At 38.7% G+C, this 21,314-nt stretch overlaps 1 protein-coding gene across 1 annotated transcript in view; it reads left to right on the top strand.

Annotated features, from left to right (window-relative positions):
- The first annotated feature begins 6,419 nt into the window (after positions 1-6,419).
- Positions 6,420-21,314, top strand: part of SLC17A5 (solute carrier family 17 member 5) — a 53,779-nt gene continuing 38,884 nt past the window's right edge. Inside the window, exons 1-3 of the mRNA XM_007484201.3 lie at positions 6,420-6,767; positions 10,966-11,162; positions 20,317-20,550. Coding sequence (XP_007484263.1) covers positions 6,674-6,767; positions 10,966-11,162; positions 20,317-20,550 — 525 coding nt within the window. The 5' untranslated portion in view covers positions 6,420-6,673. The remainder of the gene's footprint in view (positions 6,768-10,965; positions 11,163-20,316; positions 20,551-21,314) is intronic.

Below are 21,314 nucleotides of genomic sequence, written 5' to 3'. Positions count from 1 at the left end.
ACTCTTAAATCACAAGTCTGTCAGCCTCTCTTAACAATTTAGTTTAATATATAGTAAAAGAGAGAAAAGTAGGAAAGAAGTAGAGTCTTGCCTAGCTAGATACCCTATAATTTCTGTCCAAAGAAGTCCAGCTAACAATCTGGCAAGGGCTCTCAAGTCCCAATCTCCATGTGGAGTCATGGTAGTCTCTTAAGCCAGGAGTTCTGGTGGCATCTTCAGCAAGGATTCCACCAATGCAGCCTCCTCCAGGAAAGGAAGACCTCTCCAGAACCAATCGCTCAAGAAGCCAGGAAAGGAAGGCCAGTTACTCACCCAGCAAGCCCAGGCCGATGCAGGATCCAGGGAAAGAGTCTTCTTCAGTCCAGCTCACCAACACAGAGTATCCAAAGACTAACTCCAAAGGAGAAATTCAAAGACTTCCTATCTCTTCGACAGGAAGTTCAGGACTTTTTATAGTCTTTTTTCCATGTCACATCCTGTCCCTTCCCCACTTTACAGAAAGCAATCACACTCTTTCAATTTGCCTAGCACTGCCCAGAGGCAGGGCAGTGGACTCTGGAGTTGTGACCCACTTTAGCAAGTGACTTACAAACTCTCTTAGTGTCAAGTAAGAGTACTTTAAGTTTTTATTTGATTAGCTAAAAATAGACAAGGGGAGAGTTAATCCTATCTTCATATAAGAAAATATTAATGCTATAATCATCTTAGTTATGATTCTATAAGAAACAATTTTATTTAATTTAACATTAATCTAATGTCAATTTCCTTCAATTTGGTAGATTTCTGAAGATCATAAGTGATCACATCCTGCCTTGACAACCAGATAAGTTCTCATGTAGAAGCCAGGAAAGCCATTTCCAGAGAAGTTTAAGTGCTGCTGAATCCTTGTCCCATATCCTTACTATGTCAGGCAAAGTAAACTACCTTGTCTCATTTGTTCAATAATATTCAAGTTCCTCATTTTGTCCCAAAACAGAAACAGAACAAGGTACTGATGTTAAGCCAGAGAGTTCAAGGATTTTTTTTTTTAATACAACACATAGTCAAGATCCATAAAATGTCATTTGAATTTAACAATTGTCACCCAGGGCCCAAGACTGGCATTTATATAAGACTTTCTCGCTGGTGGAATTCTCTGAGCCTGCAGAGCAACAGAATTGGTGAGAACTTGGGAGAGTAGGGGTCCTTAGTCTTTTGGCTTCTAGCTTCAAGAGTGGATACATAGGGTCTCAGGATCTCTTCAGGGAGAGGTCACTGGATGTAGAGAAAAATTCTGGGAAGAAATTGTTATGTAAGGGAGCTGGCACCTTTGGGATGAGAAAGGGTCCCTCCTCCTCTTGGTTGTCACCCTCCATGGGAGAGCTCCTTCACCCTTTGTATTGGCTGGTGTCTTATAACCTCTACAGTGTCTCTGAATTTTCTTGGCTAGTGGATTGGATTTATTTGCTATTCGTTCTGTGTAATGTCTATGCATAATTGGCATTTGGAAGGAAAGGAGTCAAGCCTTCTGATAAAGCATAGAGTACTCCCTTCTCAAAAAGGGAAGATTCCAGGAATGCAGCTTGAGCCTAAAAATTACTTCCCTAGACTACATTTGGAGCTGGAAAGAGAACATTCTAGCCCAATATAGGCTCTCCGAGGAGAGCCTCAAGCTCCTGCTTCTATCCTGGCAGGAATCAGTTTCTCTTGAAGAAGGATGGGAGGATTTCCTCCTTGAAAACCACTTGTAGAAAAACCCAGGTGGACACACATACCCTACAAGGGCGATTTATATGCTCCACATAATTAACCATTAAAAGTATATCATTCAAGAATTTTTTAAAAACCCTTATCTTCAGTTTTAGTATCGGTTCTAAGACAGAATAGCAACAAAAGCTAGGCAATGGGGCTTAGGTGACTTGCCCAGGGTCATACAGCTAGGAAGTGTCTGAGGTCAAATCTGAACCCAGAACAGTCCAACTCCAGGCCTGACACTCTATCCACTGAGGCAACCAGGCTTCAGTTCCTCACTTGTAAAATGAGGGTGTGAGAATACATTATGGGACTCTAAATTCCCTCCTGGCTTGTTGGATGACTCTGTGATACATTGTGCTGAGGAAAAACCCAAGGGTCAGAAAAGTTAAAGGACCCGTCCACAGTCTAGGTTCTTCAGCAGAAGTTACAAGCAAGAGATAGTAAAAGTATTCAAAGAATGTCCTTTCTGAAAGCTGCTGGCAGCAGCTATTTCTTCATATAAGAAGAAAGTCAATGATTCCCATGACATGGAGAATTAGAGGAAATCGGGGTTTTGGTGATGCTTTTAAGAAATTAATATGCTGGGGCAGCTAGGCAGCAGAGGGGATAGAGTGTCAGGTTTGAGTTGGAAGGACCTGGGTTCCAATCTGATCCTAGCTGTGTGATCCTGGGCAGGTCACTTCACTGATTGCCTCGCCTTCACCATTCTTCTGCCCCAGAACTGATACTTATTGATTCTAAGACAGAAAGTAGGGGTTTAAAGAAATAAATTTAATTAAAAAAAAGACACACCCTTCTAATCTAGAATTCTTGGTAGCCTTAACCAAAAGATAGTGTCCCCTTCCAATCCTGCTTAGAAGAGGGTGGAGGTTCAGAAATGGCCTTAGATACTTCTTAGCTGTGTGACCCTGGGCAAGTCACTTAACCCCATTGCCTAGCCCTTTCTGCTCTTATGACTTGGAACTAATACAGGGTATTGATTCTAAGATAAAATAAAAATAAAAAATAAAAAAGGAAGATAGTCGGGTCAATAAGCAATAAGCTCAATATGAAAAGGAAATCTGAACATTAAAGATGAAACCACACCTATATATGCATACACACAAAAAGAGAATATGATCATGTAGAGGTACTTAAGACACTCACATGATCAGGTAACTTTCATGGCAATACTAGAAGGCTAGAAGGGAAAGATGCCTTCACCAAACAAGGGATAGAAGTGATCACAAAAGATAAAATGGATCATTTTGATTACATGGAATTCAAAGCTTTCCCATTATCACAATCAATACAACTAGGATAAGAGAAGAAGCTCTCAACTGAAGAAAAAGAAATTTACATCAAATATCTCCAAGGATCCAATATTCAAGATAAATAGGTAAGTAACAGAAATATTATATAAAAACAAGTCAGATAGATAAGGGGTTAAAGGATTAAAACAAATAGTTATCAAAAGAAGAATTGCAAAGTTTTCATAAACACATGAAAGACTACTACAAATCATTATATTGAAAAGGCAAAATGATCTTATAGGTTTAATTTCAAGCCCAGAAAATTTTCAGAGATAAAAAAAAATGGAAACAATCAACTTTAGAAGAGCTTCAAGAAGATAGGCATATGGGGGACAGCTGGATGGCAGCTCAGTGGCTCAGTGGATTGAGAGCCAGGCCTGGAGGTCCTATGTTCAAATCTGACCTCAGATATTTCCTAGCTGTGTGACCCTGGGCAAGTCACTTAACCCTAATTGCCTAGACTGCTCTTCTGCTTTGGAACCAATATACAGTATTGATTCTAAAACAGAATGTAAGAGTTTTTTTTTTTTTTTAAAGTTACCCAAAAGCCCATATTCTTGATCCAGAGAATCTACTCTAAAGTATATATTCTAATTCCATGTAAACTGGAATGACCGCCAAGAATTGATGCAGAGTGAAGGGAGCAGAACCAGGAGAATCTTATACACAGAGACTAATACACTGTGGTACAATCTAATAAAATGGACTTTTCTACTAGCAGCAATGCAATGATCCAGGACAATTCTGAGGGACTTATGAGAAAGAACACTATCCACATCCAGAGGAAGAACTGGGAGTAGAAACACAGAAGAAAAACAACTGCTTGATCGCATGGGTATATGATTGGGGATGTAGGCTCTAAACGATCACCCTAGTGCAAATATCAATAATATAGAAATAGGTCTTGATCAGTGACATATGTAGAACCCAGTGGAATTTCCAGTAGGCTATAGGAAGGGGGTGTGGAGAGGAGAGGGAAAGAACATGAATCTTGTAACCATGCTAAAATATTCTAATTAGATGTAATTTTCCATATTAAAACAATAATAAAGTATATATCCTAGAGAGGTTAAAGACAGAAGTAAAGACCCCATATATACCTAAATGTTCCTAACAGCACTACTTTTCCCTGTATGAAAGATTTGAAAAAAAGTAGATTGCCATTAATTGTAGAGTGGATAGATAAATCATGGTACACGAATGTAATAGAATGTTATTGAACAGTAAGAATCAATGAATGTGAAGAATTCAGAGATAGATGGAAAGATGTATATGAATTTCAGTTCTAAATCTGTTATCCCCAAATTTGAAACACTCCTGACTTGTCTGTACTTCTTAGCTTCAGATTTTCAAGTGTCAGTTAACATTCTACCTTCTGCAAAAAGTTTTTCCCAGTCTTTATTTTTTTAAACCCTTGACCTTCTTTGAATTTATGTTTAGGATTAACCCTAAGGCAGGAGATTGGTAAAGGCTAGGCAATTAGTGTTAAATGACTTGCCTGGGTCACACAACTAGGAATACACACACACACACACTTTTCTTAATCTTAGTGTATTTCCTCTGAGATTACTCCCAATTCATCCTGGATATAGCTTGTTTAAATACTGACTCTCTCATCAGATTATGAGCTCCTTGAGAGAAGGGGCTATTTTTTCCCCATTGTTTGCATTCCCAACCTTCATATAGTAACTATTTTAAAAATGCTAGTTGACCAAAGGGCACAAAAAGGTTAAGAACGCTTGTGTTAGCAACACTCCCACTAAGCCAAGCAGCCTATCTATAAAATGGAGATAATACTTACTAGTATTTCCCCTGTAGGATTATTGTGAAGAGAAAAAACTTTAGTTTTACTGTAAAGATTAAAGGTAGGATTATTAAGGGAAGAAACTTTGTAAAGCCTTTGGGAAACTTTAAAATATAAGTAAATGTCAGCTATTATCCTTCTATTTATGAGGTCTTTTGATTTCCTGTCCAAAACAACTAGAGTGGTTATAGATATACAAGAATATCTCACAAAATTAAGTTTGGAATACACTTTCAAGATCACAGAGCACTTTCCTCACAGCTCTCTCTACTTTTCCTCAAAATTTAGCTCAAGTGCCATTTCTCATGGAGGCTTTTCCTGGACTTCCCCAACCCTCCTCCAAATATCTGTTTTGAATCCACCTATTAAGGACCATGTTATCTCCTCAGGACAGACTGTAAAATGCATATCTTTGTATATCTACCATTTAGTTCAGGCCTGACACAGATTAGACACTTGCTAAAGAGTTGACTAACTTGTTGGAAGTTCCAACAAATGTTCCCTTTTCAAAGAGCAGAATGTAGTCCTGAGGTTAACTGGTGCTGGGAATTCAAAGGAAAGAAAGACAGTCCCTGCCCTCAGATCACTGACTTTCTTAATCAGTCAATAAACATTTATTTAGCATCTCCTACACAGCTCTGGTGTTAAGTTCCTGCTGAGCCCTTTTCAGGTCTGTGTCTCCCTTTCACCCAACTATCACCTGCTGCTCCCAGAAGCTGTAGCACACACAGCCATCACACCCCAGCAAAACCATCTGGGTAGATGGGCTAAAGGAGGTAGAAGGTTAACGACTGGCCTCAAACCCATGGGCAGAGAACAATTCATTCCAGTGGCCCTGAAGGCAGCAAACACAGGGGATGTGGAATGCCTAGAGCTTGGGCAGCCATGGAAGATTCCAAAATAATCCAATGCCACCCAGGCTATCTCCAGCTGTTCTGGCGTTTGTCTTGCCCCTGGACTTGGGATGACTCTGGAGGAGAGAATAAGGCTGACAACTTTGTGCAGCTCTGCCTCATTTAAAGCCACTTCATGTTCGAAATCACTGGGCTTCTTCCAGTCAAAGGAGGAAAAATAATAATAAATTAAGCACCACAGCTGGGTGCATCAGTGGATAGAGTACCTGGCCTGAAACTCAGGAAGTCTCATCTTCCCGAGTTCATATCTGGCCTCAGACACTAACTACTTGTGTGACTCTGGGCAAGTCACTTAACCCTGTTTGCCTCAGTTCCCTCATCTGTAAAATGAGGCAGAGAAGGAAACCACTCCTGTATCTTTGCAAAGAAAATCCCATACAGGATCACAAAAAGTTGGACCCAATTGAACTGAATGTGCAAGGCATTGTTAAGATTTTTTGATTGACAGAGAGGGATAAGATAAGGTCGCACCAGGAAAAGTCGGTAAGAAGTGTGTGAGCAGATGCCTCCAAAGAGCAAAAATCAGAGATAAATGAACCTGCTAGGAAGAAGCTTTTGCCCACACCTAAGATGGAAGCATGGTAGGGCGGAGTCCGCCTTCAGCCCTCCCTGAAGCCTTGCCCATACTTAAGATGGCGGACAAGGCGGGCCTCCACCTAGGTACTTTTCAAAGGATGTGCCCATTCCCAAGATGGCGGCCGAGGACAACGGAGGCTATTTGACCGCCGGGCTTTAGCCTGGGACTAGGCATCCCAGTAGGATTGGGAGGAGGAGCCGGCCTGGGAGGAGAGAGGCGGGGCGAGGTGGGACAAGAGCCGGGAGGCTGATGTGTCTGTTGGCTTCGAGGCACCGGCTCGCCCCATCTTCTTTCCGTCTAGTCTCCAACCCCAGGAGTGGTAGGAGCCCATCCCTTTCCTTCGGGAGCCGTCATGAGGTCCTCGGCAGGCTCTCTCACAGACAGTGAGTCCGAGGACGCGTTGCACAGCACCCCCTTACTGCAGAAGCCCCCTCCGGGCGGCCCAGGTGAGCGGGGCTGAGAGGTCAGGGGAGAGATCCCCCTGGAGCCCCCTCTTCTCCACCGGGATGTGACGGAGAAGGAAGGGCCGGGAAAAGGAAGGGACAAAGCGCGGTCGGGGGGACTGCCAAGTCCCTTGCCTCTAAAGGAGTCACACCCCCCTCCTTTCCCGAGGGCGCCTGCGGGGACTAGAGGGAGTGGGTCTGGAGCCGCCAGACTTGAACTTGGCTGCCCCCCTTCGTCCCCTACCCTCCTCCAGGTGCTGGGACAGGTGCTGTGCCCCGGAAAGCTGCGTGCTAGTGACCCAAGGTGGAAGCCCGGTCCCCTGGCTCTTAGGGAAGCCTCGTGACTCCGTACAGAGTCTGTTGTTGCTCTTCCTTTTCCTAACTGCAAAAGGATGACTGTGGTCAGCCAGCTGGGGTTTGTTGTTATTGTTTGCAGGGTAGAACATAGTAGTGCTACATTTGAGCACTTTTCAATTTGGAGGAGACATGTCTAAATGTACTACATACACATACATTTGGGCGTTTTTAGTTCTTTAAAATTTTTGGTAAATGTATTTTGAATGTTGCTGCATTGTGAATTTAAGTGTGAGCCACTCAATGATTTTCTGAAGATTTCATTCCTGTCCCTTAATAGCTGTGTGACCTTGGCCAAATCCCTTAATCTCAGCCTGCCTCAGTGTACCCAACTGTGTAGCACCTACCTCCCAGGTTTGTTGGGAGTATCAAAAGAAATAATAGTTGTAAAGGCTCTTCCCAGTGCCTGGTGCACATAAGATGTCATATAAGGCAGCTAGGTGGTGGGGTGGGTAGAGGCTCACTAACTGTGTGACCCTGGACAAGCCACTTAGCCTTGTGTGCCTCAGTTTCCTCATCTGTAAAATGAGATGGAGAAGGAAATGGCAAATTAGTTGGGTGACTTTGCCAAGAAAACTACCAATGGGGTCACCAAGAGTCAGATACCACTGAATAGCAATATTATCAGATACATCTATTGTTAAAGTAATCTCTAATTCAGTTAACTGCACAATACCTGTCACCTTAAGTCACTGTGACCTTAATCAAGTCACTGTGACCTCCCAAAGTAAAAGCCCAAAATAAAAGAGAAAAAGAATAGAAGAAAACCAAAGCCAAGAAGTAGAAAGCTGGAAAGGAAAGAGATACATGGTGACAAATAATAGTTGTTAGCTGTTTCTCTGGCAAAGATGCTAGAGTAGTTTGCCATTTTGTTCTGCATCTCATTTTATAGATGAGGAAACTCAGGCAAACCCGGGTAAATGACTTGCCCAGAGTCACACAGCTAGGAAATGACTGAGGTCAAATTTTAATTCAGGTCCTCCTGATTCCTGGGCCAGTCTTCTATCCTGTGCTCCACCTAGCTGCCCCAAGCAGAGTCTAGAGAACCACTATTACAGTGGCATTTGGTGGTACTTATGCCTTAAATTGCTTATCCCTTTGTTATCCAAACTAATATATATGAAGCTCTCTTGCCAGTGATACAGGACATCATGGTCACCAGAAGGTTTCATGTAATTCTTAAAAAAAATTTTAAACTCTTACCTTCAGTCTTGGAATCAATGCTATGTAATGCTTCTAAGGCAGAAGAGTGGTAAGGGCTTGGCAGTGAGGATTAAGTAACTTGCCAGGGTCACACAGCTAGGAAGTATCTGAGGCCAGGACCTGTGACTTCCCACCCTTAGGCCTGGCCCTCAGTGCACTGAGCCACCTGGCTGTCCCCAACATTCTTAACTTTTTATAGTAATATTCCTTCTCTCTAGAATTCTGCCATCTGCCCACCTGAATAATATGTAACACAAGGATCTAGAAAGTCAGCCAAAAGAAGGCCTTATGAGAAATCAAAATAAATACTGTTGTGTACTTGGAGAGGCCTTCACTCAGAATCTATTTACTTTTCAGATCAGAATTGGCATATGTCATTTGTGAATGCCAAACAAGATTTTGAAAATGATGTATCCCTGGAGGTGACTGGGAGGGAGACTTCCCTGAGCCTTCCCTGTTACTCATGATTTATTTGTTCAGCAAGCAAAGTGCCATTCCCTGTTCAGAGTGCTAGACTTATGGGAGGGAGAAAAACCAAGTTTATATTCTTCCAAGGGCTGAGAGTCTAGAAAGAAGAAAGACACCAGCACAAGTAACTGTGATTTTTAAAAAAAAAACTTTGTGATAAGCACAAAGAGTTGCAAAACAAAATATAGCATGAGGTCCTTAGATAGCAATCATCGAGGGATGGATGATACAAGAATGGCTCAGTGGAGGAGGTACCATTTGAATTGGTAGAAAATTAAGCACATGACAAAGCAGGCATCAATTTCAGAGAGAAAGAAGATAAGAGCAAAGGCACCAAGGCACGTGGGCCATTTGGAAATTAGAAAGCAGACCAGTTTGGCTGTGATGTAGAAGATAGCAAGATAAAATGAAAAAGATAGATTATGAGTGCCTGAAGAAAAATTTTGCCTTTACTTGATAGGCAGCAGGAAGTTAGGAAAGATTGTTGGGTGGGCACATCAAATTTATGGATAGGAAAGATTGTTCTGGCATCTATGTGGATAGATTGAGTTGGAGCAGATAAACAATAGGGAGTAACAATTTTTTTTTCACTGAATTTAGAACGTCTCATTTTCACTATTAAACTTGGTGAAACAAGTTGTCAATAAAAACTAACATGTTAGAATAAGAGAATGCTTCTTTAGTGTTGTCATGTGGATGTTGTCATGTCATGCTGTCATGTGAGCATGTCATGTGGAATGTGCAAGAAAGCAAAGAGGCACAAGTCAGGGAATTAATTGTAGTGAAGAATAGCGGTACCCCATTTCTCTAACTATAGAGGAGAAGAATGAGTTATGATACTGAGAAGTTTTGAGGAACAATACATTTTTTATGGATAAAAAATATTTAGCTCCATTAGAGACTTTCAGAATGAAACAGTAGCTCTTTAATTTTTAAAAAAGCAAGTAACCTTGCTGAATAGCCTTAAAGCAGAATAGCCATTGTCAGCCAAGTAATGGTGGGGAATATGAAAGTTCATGTATTAAAGCATAATTCAATTAAAAAAATTTATAATGTCTTTTAGTTGTCAAGAAAGTTAATTAAAAATTTTACCCATAATATTTTGCTTTTTATTAGAATTATCCATTTTCTTGTCTTTCCTCCCCTACTAATAACTTCTTTTTTGCCCCCAAAATCCTTACCTTCTGCCTTAGTATCATTTCTAAGACAGAAGAGCAGCAAAAGTTAGGAAATTGGGGCTAAGTGACTTGTCCACAATCATACTATGGGGGGGTGTCTGAATTCAGATTTGAACTCAGGTCCTCCCAACTCCAAGCCTGGCTATCCACCTAGCCATGTGTGTGTGCATGTGTATGTGAGACAAAATTACAATTTGTGTCATAAACAGGACTTTATTTTCCTACCTTGATGGCCACTTATACAGTTTTTTGCCACCCACAAAGAGAGCTACTGTAAATATTTTGGAACATATAGGTTCTTTTCCTTTTTTCCCTGATCTCCTTGGGAAACAGACCCAACAATGATATATTGCAAGGTCCAAGGGTATATATATAGTTTTATACCTCTCTAGACATAATTCCAAATTGCTCTCCAAAATGGTTGGATCAGTTCTAAGTTTCACCAATAGTAGATGCTTTCTAAAACATCTTCCAGCTCTAAATCATTGAATCTATCGAATCAGTTAAATAGAGAACCATATTGTATGTCTTGTCTTTGACATGTCCTGGCTGTATGAAATGTGTATAAAGGGTTATTGAACCTATCAGTGCCCCAACCAGCTCTCTGAAAACTAACATGTGCAGAACAATAGCCTGTCTGCATTGGTAGGAATTTCTTCTCTAGGAACTCCCAACACAGATGAAATCACAGGCCTAAAATATTTTTTTAATCACACTGCCATACAGTAGAAGTATATAAATATATTTCCTATAATAAAACAGAATTAAATATTAGATGTAAGAATATAATAAATATGGCTTATTTAAATATTACTATTATATATTATTTATAAATTTCTAAATGTCATGATAAATTGTCATGAAACTACAAGATGACTTGTCTTTTGTTGTTTGTATAAGAGAATTACACTTTATTTTAGAATTATTCCAGATGCATTAACTTTTGGTATTTTTAGGTGTTTTCTGCTTAATTGTATTTTTGCTCATGTTCGTTTCAGTTCCTGTATGCTGTTCCACACGTTACAACTTAGCAGTAATATCCTTTTTTGGCTTCTTCATCCTCTACGCCTTACGTGTGAATTTAAGTGTAGCATTAGTGGATATGGTAGATTCAAATAAAAGTATGGAAAGAAACACAACTTCTGAAGAGTGCCCAGAACATTCTGCTCCCATAGGAAACTTTCATAATGGAACGGTAGGTATTTTATCTCTTTAATTTTTTTAAATGCAAGTTAAGGGGGCAGCTAGGTGGCTCAGTGAATAGAGAGCCAAACCTCAAGATTAGAATTCTTGTCTTCAAATCTGGCCTCAGATACTTCCCAGCTGTGTGATCCTGGGCAAGTCACTTGACCCCCATTGCCTAGCTCTTACCACTCTTCTGCCTTGGAGCCAATACATAGTATTGACTCCAAGCTGGAAGGTAAGGGTTTAAAAAAAAACAAATGCAAGTAGCCTTGCTAAATAGCCTAAAGTAGAATAGTCATTGATAGTTGAGTAAGTGCAAATTTTAAGCAAAAGAACCAAATGGTTTGATTCCTTTTTTTAACCCAGAAGTCCCATTGTACCTTCAGAAACATCCTTCTGACTGGGCAGAATGGGTAGCAAGTCCAACTGTGCCAGTTTTGTTTTGATAGTATTTTGGACATGGACTAAAAATAACTTTTGGTTTTTGTTGTTGGTTTTTTGTTTTGTTTTGTTTTTATTATACACTGATCTGTTTGAGAAGCATTTCTATAGTTCCACTTTAGATATGTCCAAGGAGATAAATGTTGGCACATTACTAAAGGCATGTTATTTAATACTTGCTTTTTATTGTTGTCATGTTACTAATACATCTATTCTAGGAGATCTGGTATATTATCATATCAGCTTTCTGTTCTCTGTAATTGGTTTATGTACTATGACTTGTTTATGCCAGTGTTTTATTGGATTTTTTTGTCTTATTGCAAGGGTCAGGTCATTGCTTCAAGTAGAAAGAATTGATGCTCTTATTTTTATAATATTTGTTTACTTTTATCTATCTTTTGATTCTTGCAGGTGAGAGGGGGTTTTTAAGTGGAGGGTGACATGGTCAGACTTTCTGTAGGAAGGGAACTTGGACTGTTGTGTCGAGGGTGGCCTGAGGAGAGCTGAGTCCCAGAGGCCAACAGCAACTGTCACCACAGTGTAGGGGTAAGGAAGCGAGGGCTGCACCAGGTGCTGGCAGTGTTAGGTGAGAGAAGGGAGCTGTTCAAAAGACATGACAAGAGGAGTCCACAGGCCTCAGCCACAGACTGCGTGGGGAGATTGAGGGAGTGATCAGTCACAAACAACACTTATCTCATATGTTTTGAGTTTTGAGCCACAGAGGCACAAGGAGTGAGTTTGAGGGGGGAATAACGGTCCAGCTTGAGGCACGTTAAGTTTAAGATGTCTAAGGACACCCTTTGCAAGGAGTCTAATAAATATTTGAAGACAGGAGACTGAAAGTCAGCCAAGCAAGGCCCACCTTCAATGAGGAGGGGAGAAGCTTCTTTGCAAATGGCTTCCATTTTTTTCAGGGAACCATTGAGATAAAGTGATCATCTGAGAGGGAGTGCTGCATGGGAGCCTGAGGAAAGAGGAAAGATAGTTTTGCTCCCGGCCCAGCTGAGTTGTGTAACATAGACCTGTAGTGCACAGCAAGCTCAGGTGAAGTCCCCGGTTCTGGCACTAATCCAGGCCTGAGCCTTTGTAGAACAGGATCAGCCACAAAAGAGTGGGGCCAGTGATGTAAGGGAAGAAGACAGAACAGAACTGAATTGTTTAACAAGGAATCAATGGAGAAGGGAAAAAGGTAGAGACAGTGCAGATGTGATGAAGGGACTGGAGGTCATAGTGAGGGTGATGAATAGAGTTTGGAGTTGGAAAGCAGAAGAGGTGGAATGACAGAAGGTTGTGATCAGAGAAGAGAATATTGATCAGTAATTGTTGTGGATTAATTTGCACTTAAAAGGAAGAGAGGTCCCTGAACAGCCTTAGTAGAAGCAAAAGTCTGGAAGTAGCAATAAGAGGCAAGGAGTCCTCTAGGCAGGAGCTTTGAGGGAAAATGAGTCCAGGCTTGTGAAAGGAAAAGATTCAGGGGAAGGCTGTCCAATAGAATAGAATAGAATAGAATAGAATAGAATAGAATAGAATAGAATAGAATAGAATAGAATAGAATAGAATAGAGGAAAAAAAGGTTTCCCACAGTCGAATAGGTAGTATTAATCTAGTGAGATCACAAAACAATGGAATCAGTTCAGCAAACATCACATCTATTGTTTGCTGTGTACTTTTGGAAAAAAAGACAAAGCCAGCTCCATAATGGAAGACTACTCTTAGAGTAAGATAAGAAATATGTACAATAAAGAAATAAAATATATATTTATATATCAGTAAGAAATAGTTTTATAATAAACTATACTAGTATATTGTATATTTTATAATATATTTGCATATCATATAATTTATTGTGTTATATAATAGATTAATAACCTATTATAATTTCTAAAATAAAATATATATTACACTAAATAAATAAAATATATTTATACACATAAGAAATAATATGTAACTAAAATACCCAATGATATATAACAGCATCAGATAGGTGCAAAACAAAGTGCTGTATGAGGCCCAAGACATGGAAGGTCATTACTGAACAAAAGAATTAGGAAAGCTTTCATGGAGGAAATTTTAGCTGAGCTTTAAGGGATAGGTAAGAATAAAAAGGAAATGAAGAAAAGACATTAAGGGTGTAACAACAGAACCAAAGGCCTGGCATTGCAAAGTGCAAGATGTATTGATGACAGGGGAAATTTTTGTTGTCTGGAATGCACAGTATCTGGAAAAGAATCATATGAGATAAGACTGGAAAGGTAGAGTGGAACCCAATTTTGAAGGGCCATGAATGAATGTCAAGCATTTAAACTTTACTTGAGAGGTAATGGCCACTAGAGGGTTTTTCTTTTTTGTTTTTCTTTTCTTTTAGTTATTTTGTTTTTTAATCCCTTACCTTCTGCCTTAGAATTGATACCACATATCAGTTCCCAGGCAGAAGAATGGTAAAGAGCTAAACCAAGTTGGGGAACCTTTTCCCAGTTCAAGTGCCCAGAGGGCAAATTCAAACCGTCTGTGAGTCTCTGGATTACCTGAGAGAGTAGAGAAAGTGCTTGCTTTGGACCCAAGGGCAGAGGGGTGGGACATACAAAAAATGTCCTTTCCATAAAGATTAGAGTAGAGAGATGAGAGAATGAAAGTAGTCAGATTTATTAAGCAATCTCTGGAGTCTGGGTAAAGGGGAATGACTCTCTATTCTTATTAGAGTAATTGCAGTGGGAATGAGAGGAGGGGGCACAGAGGTGAGGAGGGTTATCACCATATCTCAGTTAGAGAGGATCTCAGAAGCCTTCTGGTGTGACCCTACCACATTCCTAACAGATTAGTGACATTAAATCTGCTTGAAAGCCTTCCATTAGGAGAGACTCCCTGCCTCCCTAGGCATCCCATTTCTCTTTTGAGTAACTCCTTTTTCCTTATGCTGAGTGGACATTCTAGTTTCTACTTAATTGTTTAAGTTCAAAAAGCATTTCTTAAAGTGCCCACTGTGTTGCTATAGGAACTGGGTAAAACAAAAAACCAATAATACCTTCTCTTTAGGAGCTTAATGTGGGGAGAGGATTTAATTATTTAGCTTACTTGTTTATTTGATTTATTTATTTAAAAATCACATATTAAGTACTACCTCATGCCAGGTACTGTGCTAGGTCCATACAAAGGTTCATACAAAGATGAAAGGGAAGCAGTCCATGTTTTCTGTGGGCATATATTTTTTTAGGTGATACCAAACACATATATAGGTATGTGCAGAATAAATACATGATACTTTAGAGAAGAACACCAACGATTGTGGTGTCCAGGACAGACTTCAAATAGGAAATGATGCTTGAGCTTAGCCTTAAAGGAAGGAAGAGAGTCTATGTGTTTGAAATGAAGAGAGAAAGCACCTTCCAGGCATGGAGAATGGAACCAAGTTAGTATAGAGATGAGATTTTAGATTTGGAGTCCAGCTCACTCCTTTTTACACATTAGGAAACGGAGACCCAGAGAAAGAGTGACTTACCTAAGATCCCAAGGAGAGTAAGTATCTGAGGTGGTATTTGGATGAATATTTTAACCAACTCCAAGTCTAGTATTTTGTCTATTATAGAGATACCATGCTGCTTCTCAAATTAAAAATAAACAACAACAAAACAGTAACCTCAGACTGAGGCCCAGAATGGCTTGCCTAGGGTCATACTCTAGTAAGTATGTTATAGTCAGGATCTGAGCCCAAGTTATTTCTGACTTCAAGTTCTGTGCCCTAACAGACTGAGTTGGGACAGCAAGGAGAGTTTGGCTAGATCATAGAGTGTATGGAGGAAGTTGAGCACTGTAAATCAAGAGAAGTGAATGGAGCCAAGTTATAACTTGTTTTAACACCAGAAGCCATACATAGGAAGTAACCAAAATTTATCGAGTAGGACAATGATATGATCAGACCTAGGTTTAAAGAAAATCACTTTGTGATTAGTGTGGAGGATAGATTATACTACCAAGACTTGTAAACCTCAAAATTTCTTAGACTTATAAATGTTGGAAATTTCACCATTGGGAAATTTCATACTTGAAAAATTTCCTATTGATAGTGGGTCTTGACTATTGGAATGTGAACCCCATTGGCATGGGAGGTTCCTTCTCCTACCTTCTTAAGATTACTTTAGGACAGAAACCTTTTGCTGAACAATGGAAAGGACTTTGACCTATGCTTAAGCATAGAACAGGAATTTCTTTGAGTCATGATTGATTTTAGAATTGATACAATGGAGATACTTGGAATCAATCTCCACCCTACTCAGTCCTAACAGGATTGAGTAAGGGCTGCAGCCTAGATCAAAATTTAATTATTCCAATCTCTACCCTACTCAGGTTAACAGGATTTAGAAAGGGCTGTAGCAAAGGATCAAAGATTTAATTATTTGAAAATATGACCTTCAACAGACATGTGCAAAAGCCAGAGACCTCTGGGCGGTCCTGGGTTTTTAAGCTAGAGCCTCCATTGGCACAGGGAAATTGATGGACAGGTGATTGGTAGATGTGAGGACTGAGGGGAGGCAACTTGGATGGTTTCCTTAAAGATAGGGGGTCTGAAGACTTGAGGTGGGGGTTGAGAAGTTGGTCGGTGTGGTTGGTGTGTGCTCTGAGAAGCTTGCTCTGAAGGAAGCTGAAAGTGGGGGCCTCTGAGACTGTTTCTCCATTTTGGTCACGTGAGTAATAGGGACTGATCTCTTTTCTTTGCCCCAGCTATCTAAGGGCTTGGGCCTTTTGGCCCAGCCTAAACAGAAGGGGTATTTAAGCCCTATTCCCTTCTCTCCCTTTTTCTCTCTCTCTATCTCTAATTCCTTTCTTCCTCCTATTGTAATTAAACTCCATAAAAGATTAACTGCTGACTTGAGTTTTCATTTAGGAATTACATAGCTGAATTCCTTGGCGACCTTAAATTAATATATATCAGTCTTTTAAAGTGATTTCCTTGTCACAGACTACAGAGACTACAAAATGGATCAACCAAAGATGGTAAAAACTAATCTATATTTTGCCAAAGAAGACCATGTGATACAACATTACTTCTTATGCCCCTTCCATTTTAAAAGATAGAACCTGGTATACAACAATGGAATTAGTTCCTGTGTCAAATCATCTTCTTTGAAATTATTTATCATAAGGTTCTAGTTGAGACCTAGATTTCTAGTTATAAGCATTAGAACCCAAATTGCTTATCAGTAACTTAATTTTTGTTACAAGGGAGGACTTTTATTTGGGGGATAGAGAAAGTGATGCAAAACAAAAAGGAAAGAAAGATTTTTTCAAATTCTCAGAGGAGACTAGAGAAAGATTCATTAGGACACATAAATAGCAGGATATGTTAATACTGTTATTGAAAATTTAATGTATGTAAGCATCTTCTGACTGGCTGGTCAAAGGAGCACATCAGTGGGATGTAGGAGCTCTGGTTCTGAGTAGATATGGGCCTACATCTACATTGTAGCTTGAACCCAGAATATATTTAAAATTCAGGGGTCCTGAGTGTGCATGTGTGTGTGTGCATGTTCGTTCATGTGTAGCTTTCCACTTGAAAACTACTTTTTGTCTCAATCTTAGAAAAGAAGAGGCATTATAGATAAGCAATTCTGTTTTCCCTCTGATATCTATAACATTATGCTGTCTGCTTCCAAGCAATAAGCATATTATTTTTCTTACTCAGTTTCTTCCACTGAGCATAATTTTATAAAATACCAAAAAATAAAAATAAATTTTAAAAATTTAATGTATATTAAAAGGAATAAGCTGGGGAGAATTTGGAGGTAAGGAAGACAAGTGATAGTGCTGCTAGGGAAAAAAAGAAAGAAAAAAGATTATTGAAGTCTTTTTTTAAAAAATACAAAAGAGAAAAGAAGGAAGTTGGAGTGAGACCAGACATAACTGTTAAGTTAATATGTTGATTTATTACATACTTTTTTAAAAGCAAACAGTTCGTAATAGAGATACCCAGTTTCTTACATGATTCTTTCTGTTCTTGGCTTTTGGAAATGTTTAGATTAATTATTGTTTTTCAAGTTCAGAAAATGATAATGATGATTATAGTAGCTAGCATTTATATAGCACTTTAGTTAATATACATTTTATTTGATCCTCACAACAAACCTTTGAGGTGTAGGGGTTTATTATTTATCATTTACAGATGCAGAAACCAAGGTGGGGAAAATTTAAGTGATTTGCTCAGGATTACACACTACTAAGTGTCTGAAGCAGGATTGGAATATAGATCTTTTGCTCTATGCTCTATGCCTCTAAGCTGCCCCACAATAACAAAAATTTAAATATTTAATTTAAAAAATGAAGCTTCAAAAATAAATAAAAGGAACAAGCACTACAGTAGTAGATGTGTGATTTCATATATAATCCCCACTTGCTGGCCTCCTTTAAAAGGTACCTGGTATTGTTCATAACTGTTGAGGATTATGAAGTCAAGCAAAGCAATTTAAAATCCTCTTTCACCTGACAGCCTTCTAAATACAGCTATCATTTGGCTTCCCTCCTTAATACCCCCTTCCCTTCCCAAATCTTCTCTTCCTCAGGCTAAACATACCCAATTCTTTCAGCTAATCCTCATATGACAGTTTTGATCCCTTCACAATCCTAGTTGCCTTTATTTGGCCATATTCTAAGTTATATAACTGCAAAATGTGGGGTTCAAGACTGTGAATTGCCAAAACTGTAAAGGTTTTGGCCAAACTGTAAAAGATAATTTTTAGTGTCTTGATTTATATTAAAAATAAGTGGTCACATGGGAAAATTCCCAAATATGAAAATACCCAAGTCAGCTGGGTTTTATGGAGATTTTAATTAATACAAATGACGGAATTAAGGGAAAAGAGAAAATAGTAGGAAGGGCCTAGGCCAAATGGCCTAGGACTGAGCCTTAAGGGAGAGTGAATCAGTCTTTATCACTCACCACAAGATTGTCCCAAGCAAGCTGAAATCCTCAACTGCTGAACTGAGTTCAGAGACTCTCCTATGACTCCTGACCTCCAATTCAGCTTCCAAACTGAACTAAAAAACAAACTGAACTGAATTCTCCTTTTAAAAAAATTTTCTCTTGTGTCACCTCCCCTAAATTTTCACATCTACCAATCACAGTAGACATTTTTTCCCAGAACTGCCCATTCTTAGTTCTCACCACTCTTTAGTTCTCTGGGTAGACTAAAACTTCACCTCTTTTGTTAAGCTTGCCTTTTATAAGTTGCTTGACCTTTCAGTGATTAATTTAACCTTTATAGGTACTTAGCACCCTTTTTAGGTACTTAGCACCCTTTTGTATTAGATCTAAAAATAGACCACCTAGCTTAGGGTTTTTGCTTCAGTATGAGTTGGGGACTTTTCATTGTTCAATAAGGAATTTGCAACTTTATCTTCCCCTAAGGCACTGTCTGAGCAGGGTGGAGTAATTTTAAAGTTCTTAATACATTCCTGACCAAGTACCTCCATTGTAGAAAATGGGGAGTAGCTTAATCAAATCTTCTGAAGTAGAGTCTGAGCAGTTTTTAAGATTCACAGTTATCAATATCCTTTCTAAAATTTGACATTCCAAAAGATAAGACTCTAAATGTCTGAGCAGATCAAAGTTCAGTAGGACTTCTCCTTTCCCTTATTTAGGATACTGTATTTATTTTTCCTAAGTTAGAATCAATAAGATTTTATAATTGCCTGGATATCACAAGTGGCAAAGACAAATCAGGGGGGAAAATCCAGATATCAAATTTAAAAAATTTAATGAACAGTGGGTCTGCCACATGTAGAAACAGGAAAGTAAGAAAGATCAAGTTTAGAAATAATGAGCTTTAGTTTAAGATATATGCTTTGATGTGTCATTTATTTTGACCCAGTTGACCTGTAGGAAATCAAGATTTGTCTGTCATCTTCATAGAGGTAATAACTGAAGTTGGGGGAGAGAATGATATTGCCAAAGGAGAGAGCATAAATGTTTCAAAATCTTTATGTTTGGCTTTAGAATGCAAAAATAGACTACAACTGTGCATAATAGTCCTGACTTCTATTTCTAGTTTCAATTTCAAGTCCAATTTCATAGGCAGATAACCACAGATAATCTACAAATTAAATGTAGGCAATATGCATAAAATCTAAAAACTGTAATTAAAATGTTGTTGATTTGTGTGTGTATATGTACTGAGATCAATAATAAATTCTCAAAAGTCTTAACATATCAACTGAGTTAATATAGACACTCGCACCAAAGCTATTTGACATTTTAAAATTATAAGTATTGAGTTCCTCCCAGAAAGCATATATAATCCTTGCCTAGAGTGAGTTTACAATATAATTCAGTTGATGCTTTATAGTATTTAATTTAAGGGTAATTAAAATATTTCTGCATTTGTTCTAAAGTAGAAAGGTATATAAATATAAAGAGAATGTTTAATATTCTGCAAAATTCTTTTGTTAACATAAGTTGTAAAACCCCTTCAGCTAATCAGTTTGTTTTCTTTCTCTAAGATGTTGCATTAAACTGCCATCTTTCCTGATGGCTTAGAGATTTTATCTCCTTCATAACAACACAATTCCTTCAGACTATATTTCTGGAGCTCATATGGTCATATTAGCATTCAAAAAGTTCTAGCTTCTTAACCATGTTACATAGGTTTAAATGGTGGACAAAGATGGTTCATTTTATAGTGAAAAATAAGTTCTCAAAGTCAGATACTAAAATAATTTTTATTGCTGTATTCTAGGGAAAGAAATACCATTGGGATGCTGAAACTCAGGGATGGATTCTTGGCTCTTTTTTTTATGGCTACATCATCACTCAGATTCCTGGTGGATATATTGCCAGTAAAGTGGGTGGAAAGCTGCTTTTGGGATTTGGAATACTTGGTACCTCATTATTCACATTACTGACCCCCATTGCTGCAGAATGGGGAGTGGGCTTTCTCATTGCAGTTCGAGCTTTAGAAGGACTAGGAGAGGTAAGTTATCTTTGCTTTGTTCCTCATCCTGTAACCTCTCAAGTTTCTTAAAGATTCCACAATTGAAAGGTTACTATCCTTTTAAAAGGTAAAATAGCCATTTATTGTAATATTTTTAGGATATAGCTTTTTTTTTTTTAAATCCTTACCTTCTGTCTTGGAATCAATACTATGTATTGATCCCCAGGCAGAAGAGTGGTAAGGGCTAGGCAATGGGGGTTAAGTGACTTGCCCAGGGTCACCCAGCTGGGAAGTGTCTGAGGCCAGATTTGAACCTGGGACCTCTCATCTCTAGGCCTGGCTCTCAATCCACTGAGCTACCTAGCTGCCCAGGATATAGCTTTTTGAAAAATATTATGATATATTTTTCTATTAGTACCAGAGATTTTTTTTACCAAGCTCTTCTGTACTGATGAATGGGGTTTGTATTTTGAAATTCTATTTTTACTATGAATATTGTATTAAATTAATATATATCAGTCTTTTAAAGTGATTTCCTTATCACAATATGAAGTTTTATATTATGTACCTCAAACTTTAAATAGGGACTTCAATCTTTTTGTGGGAGGTAGAATCATTATTTTTTTCAATTTTTATTTCAATTTTTATCAATTCTTCCTTTTCTTTTCCCACTTTTGTCTTTTTTCACTTAAATCGTTCATCTCTTTCATTTCTCTTCCATTTGCCTTATACATTCTGCAGTCTCCTCTTTTACACATTTTTGTGCCTTTGGGGAAATGGACCATGCTAGTTACAGATAATGA

Source organism: Monodelphis domestica, chromosome 2, assembly GCF_027887165.1.
Source record: "Monodelphis domestica isolate mMonDom1 chromosome 2, mMonDom1.pri, whole genome shotgun sequence".
NCBI lineage: Eukaryota > Metazoa > Chordata > Mammalia > Didelphimorphia > Didelphidae > Monodelphis > Monodelphis domestica.
This window is presented reverse-complemented; position numbering and strand designations above follow the sequence as displayed.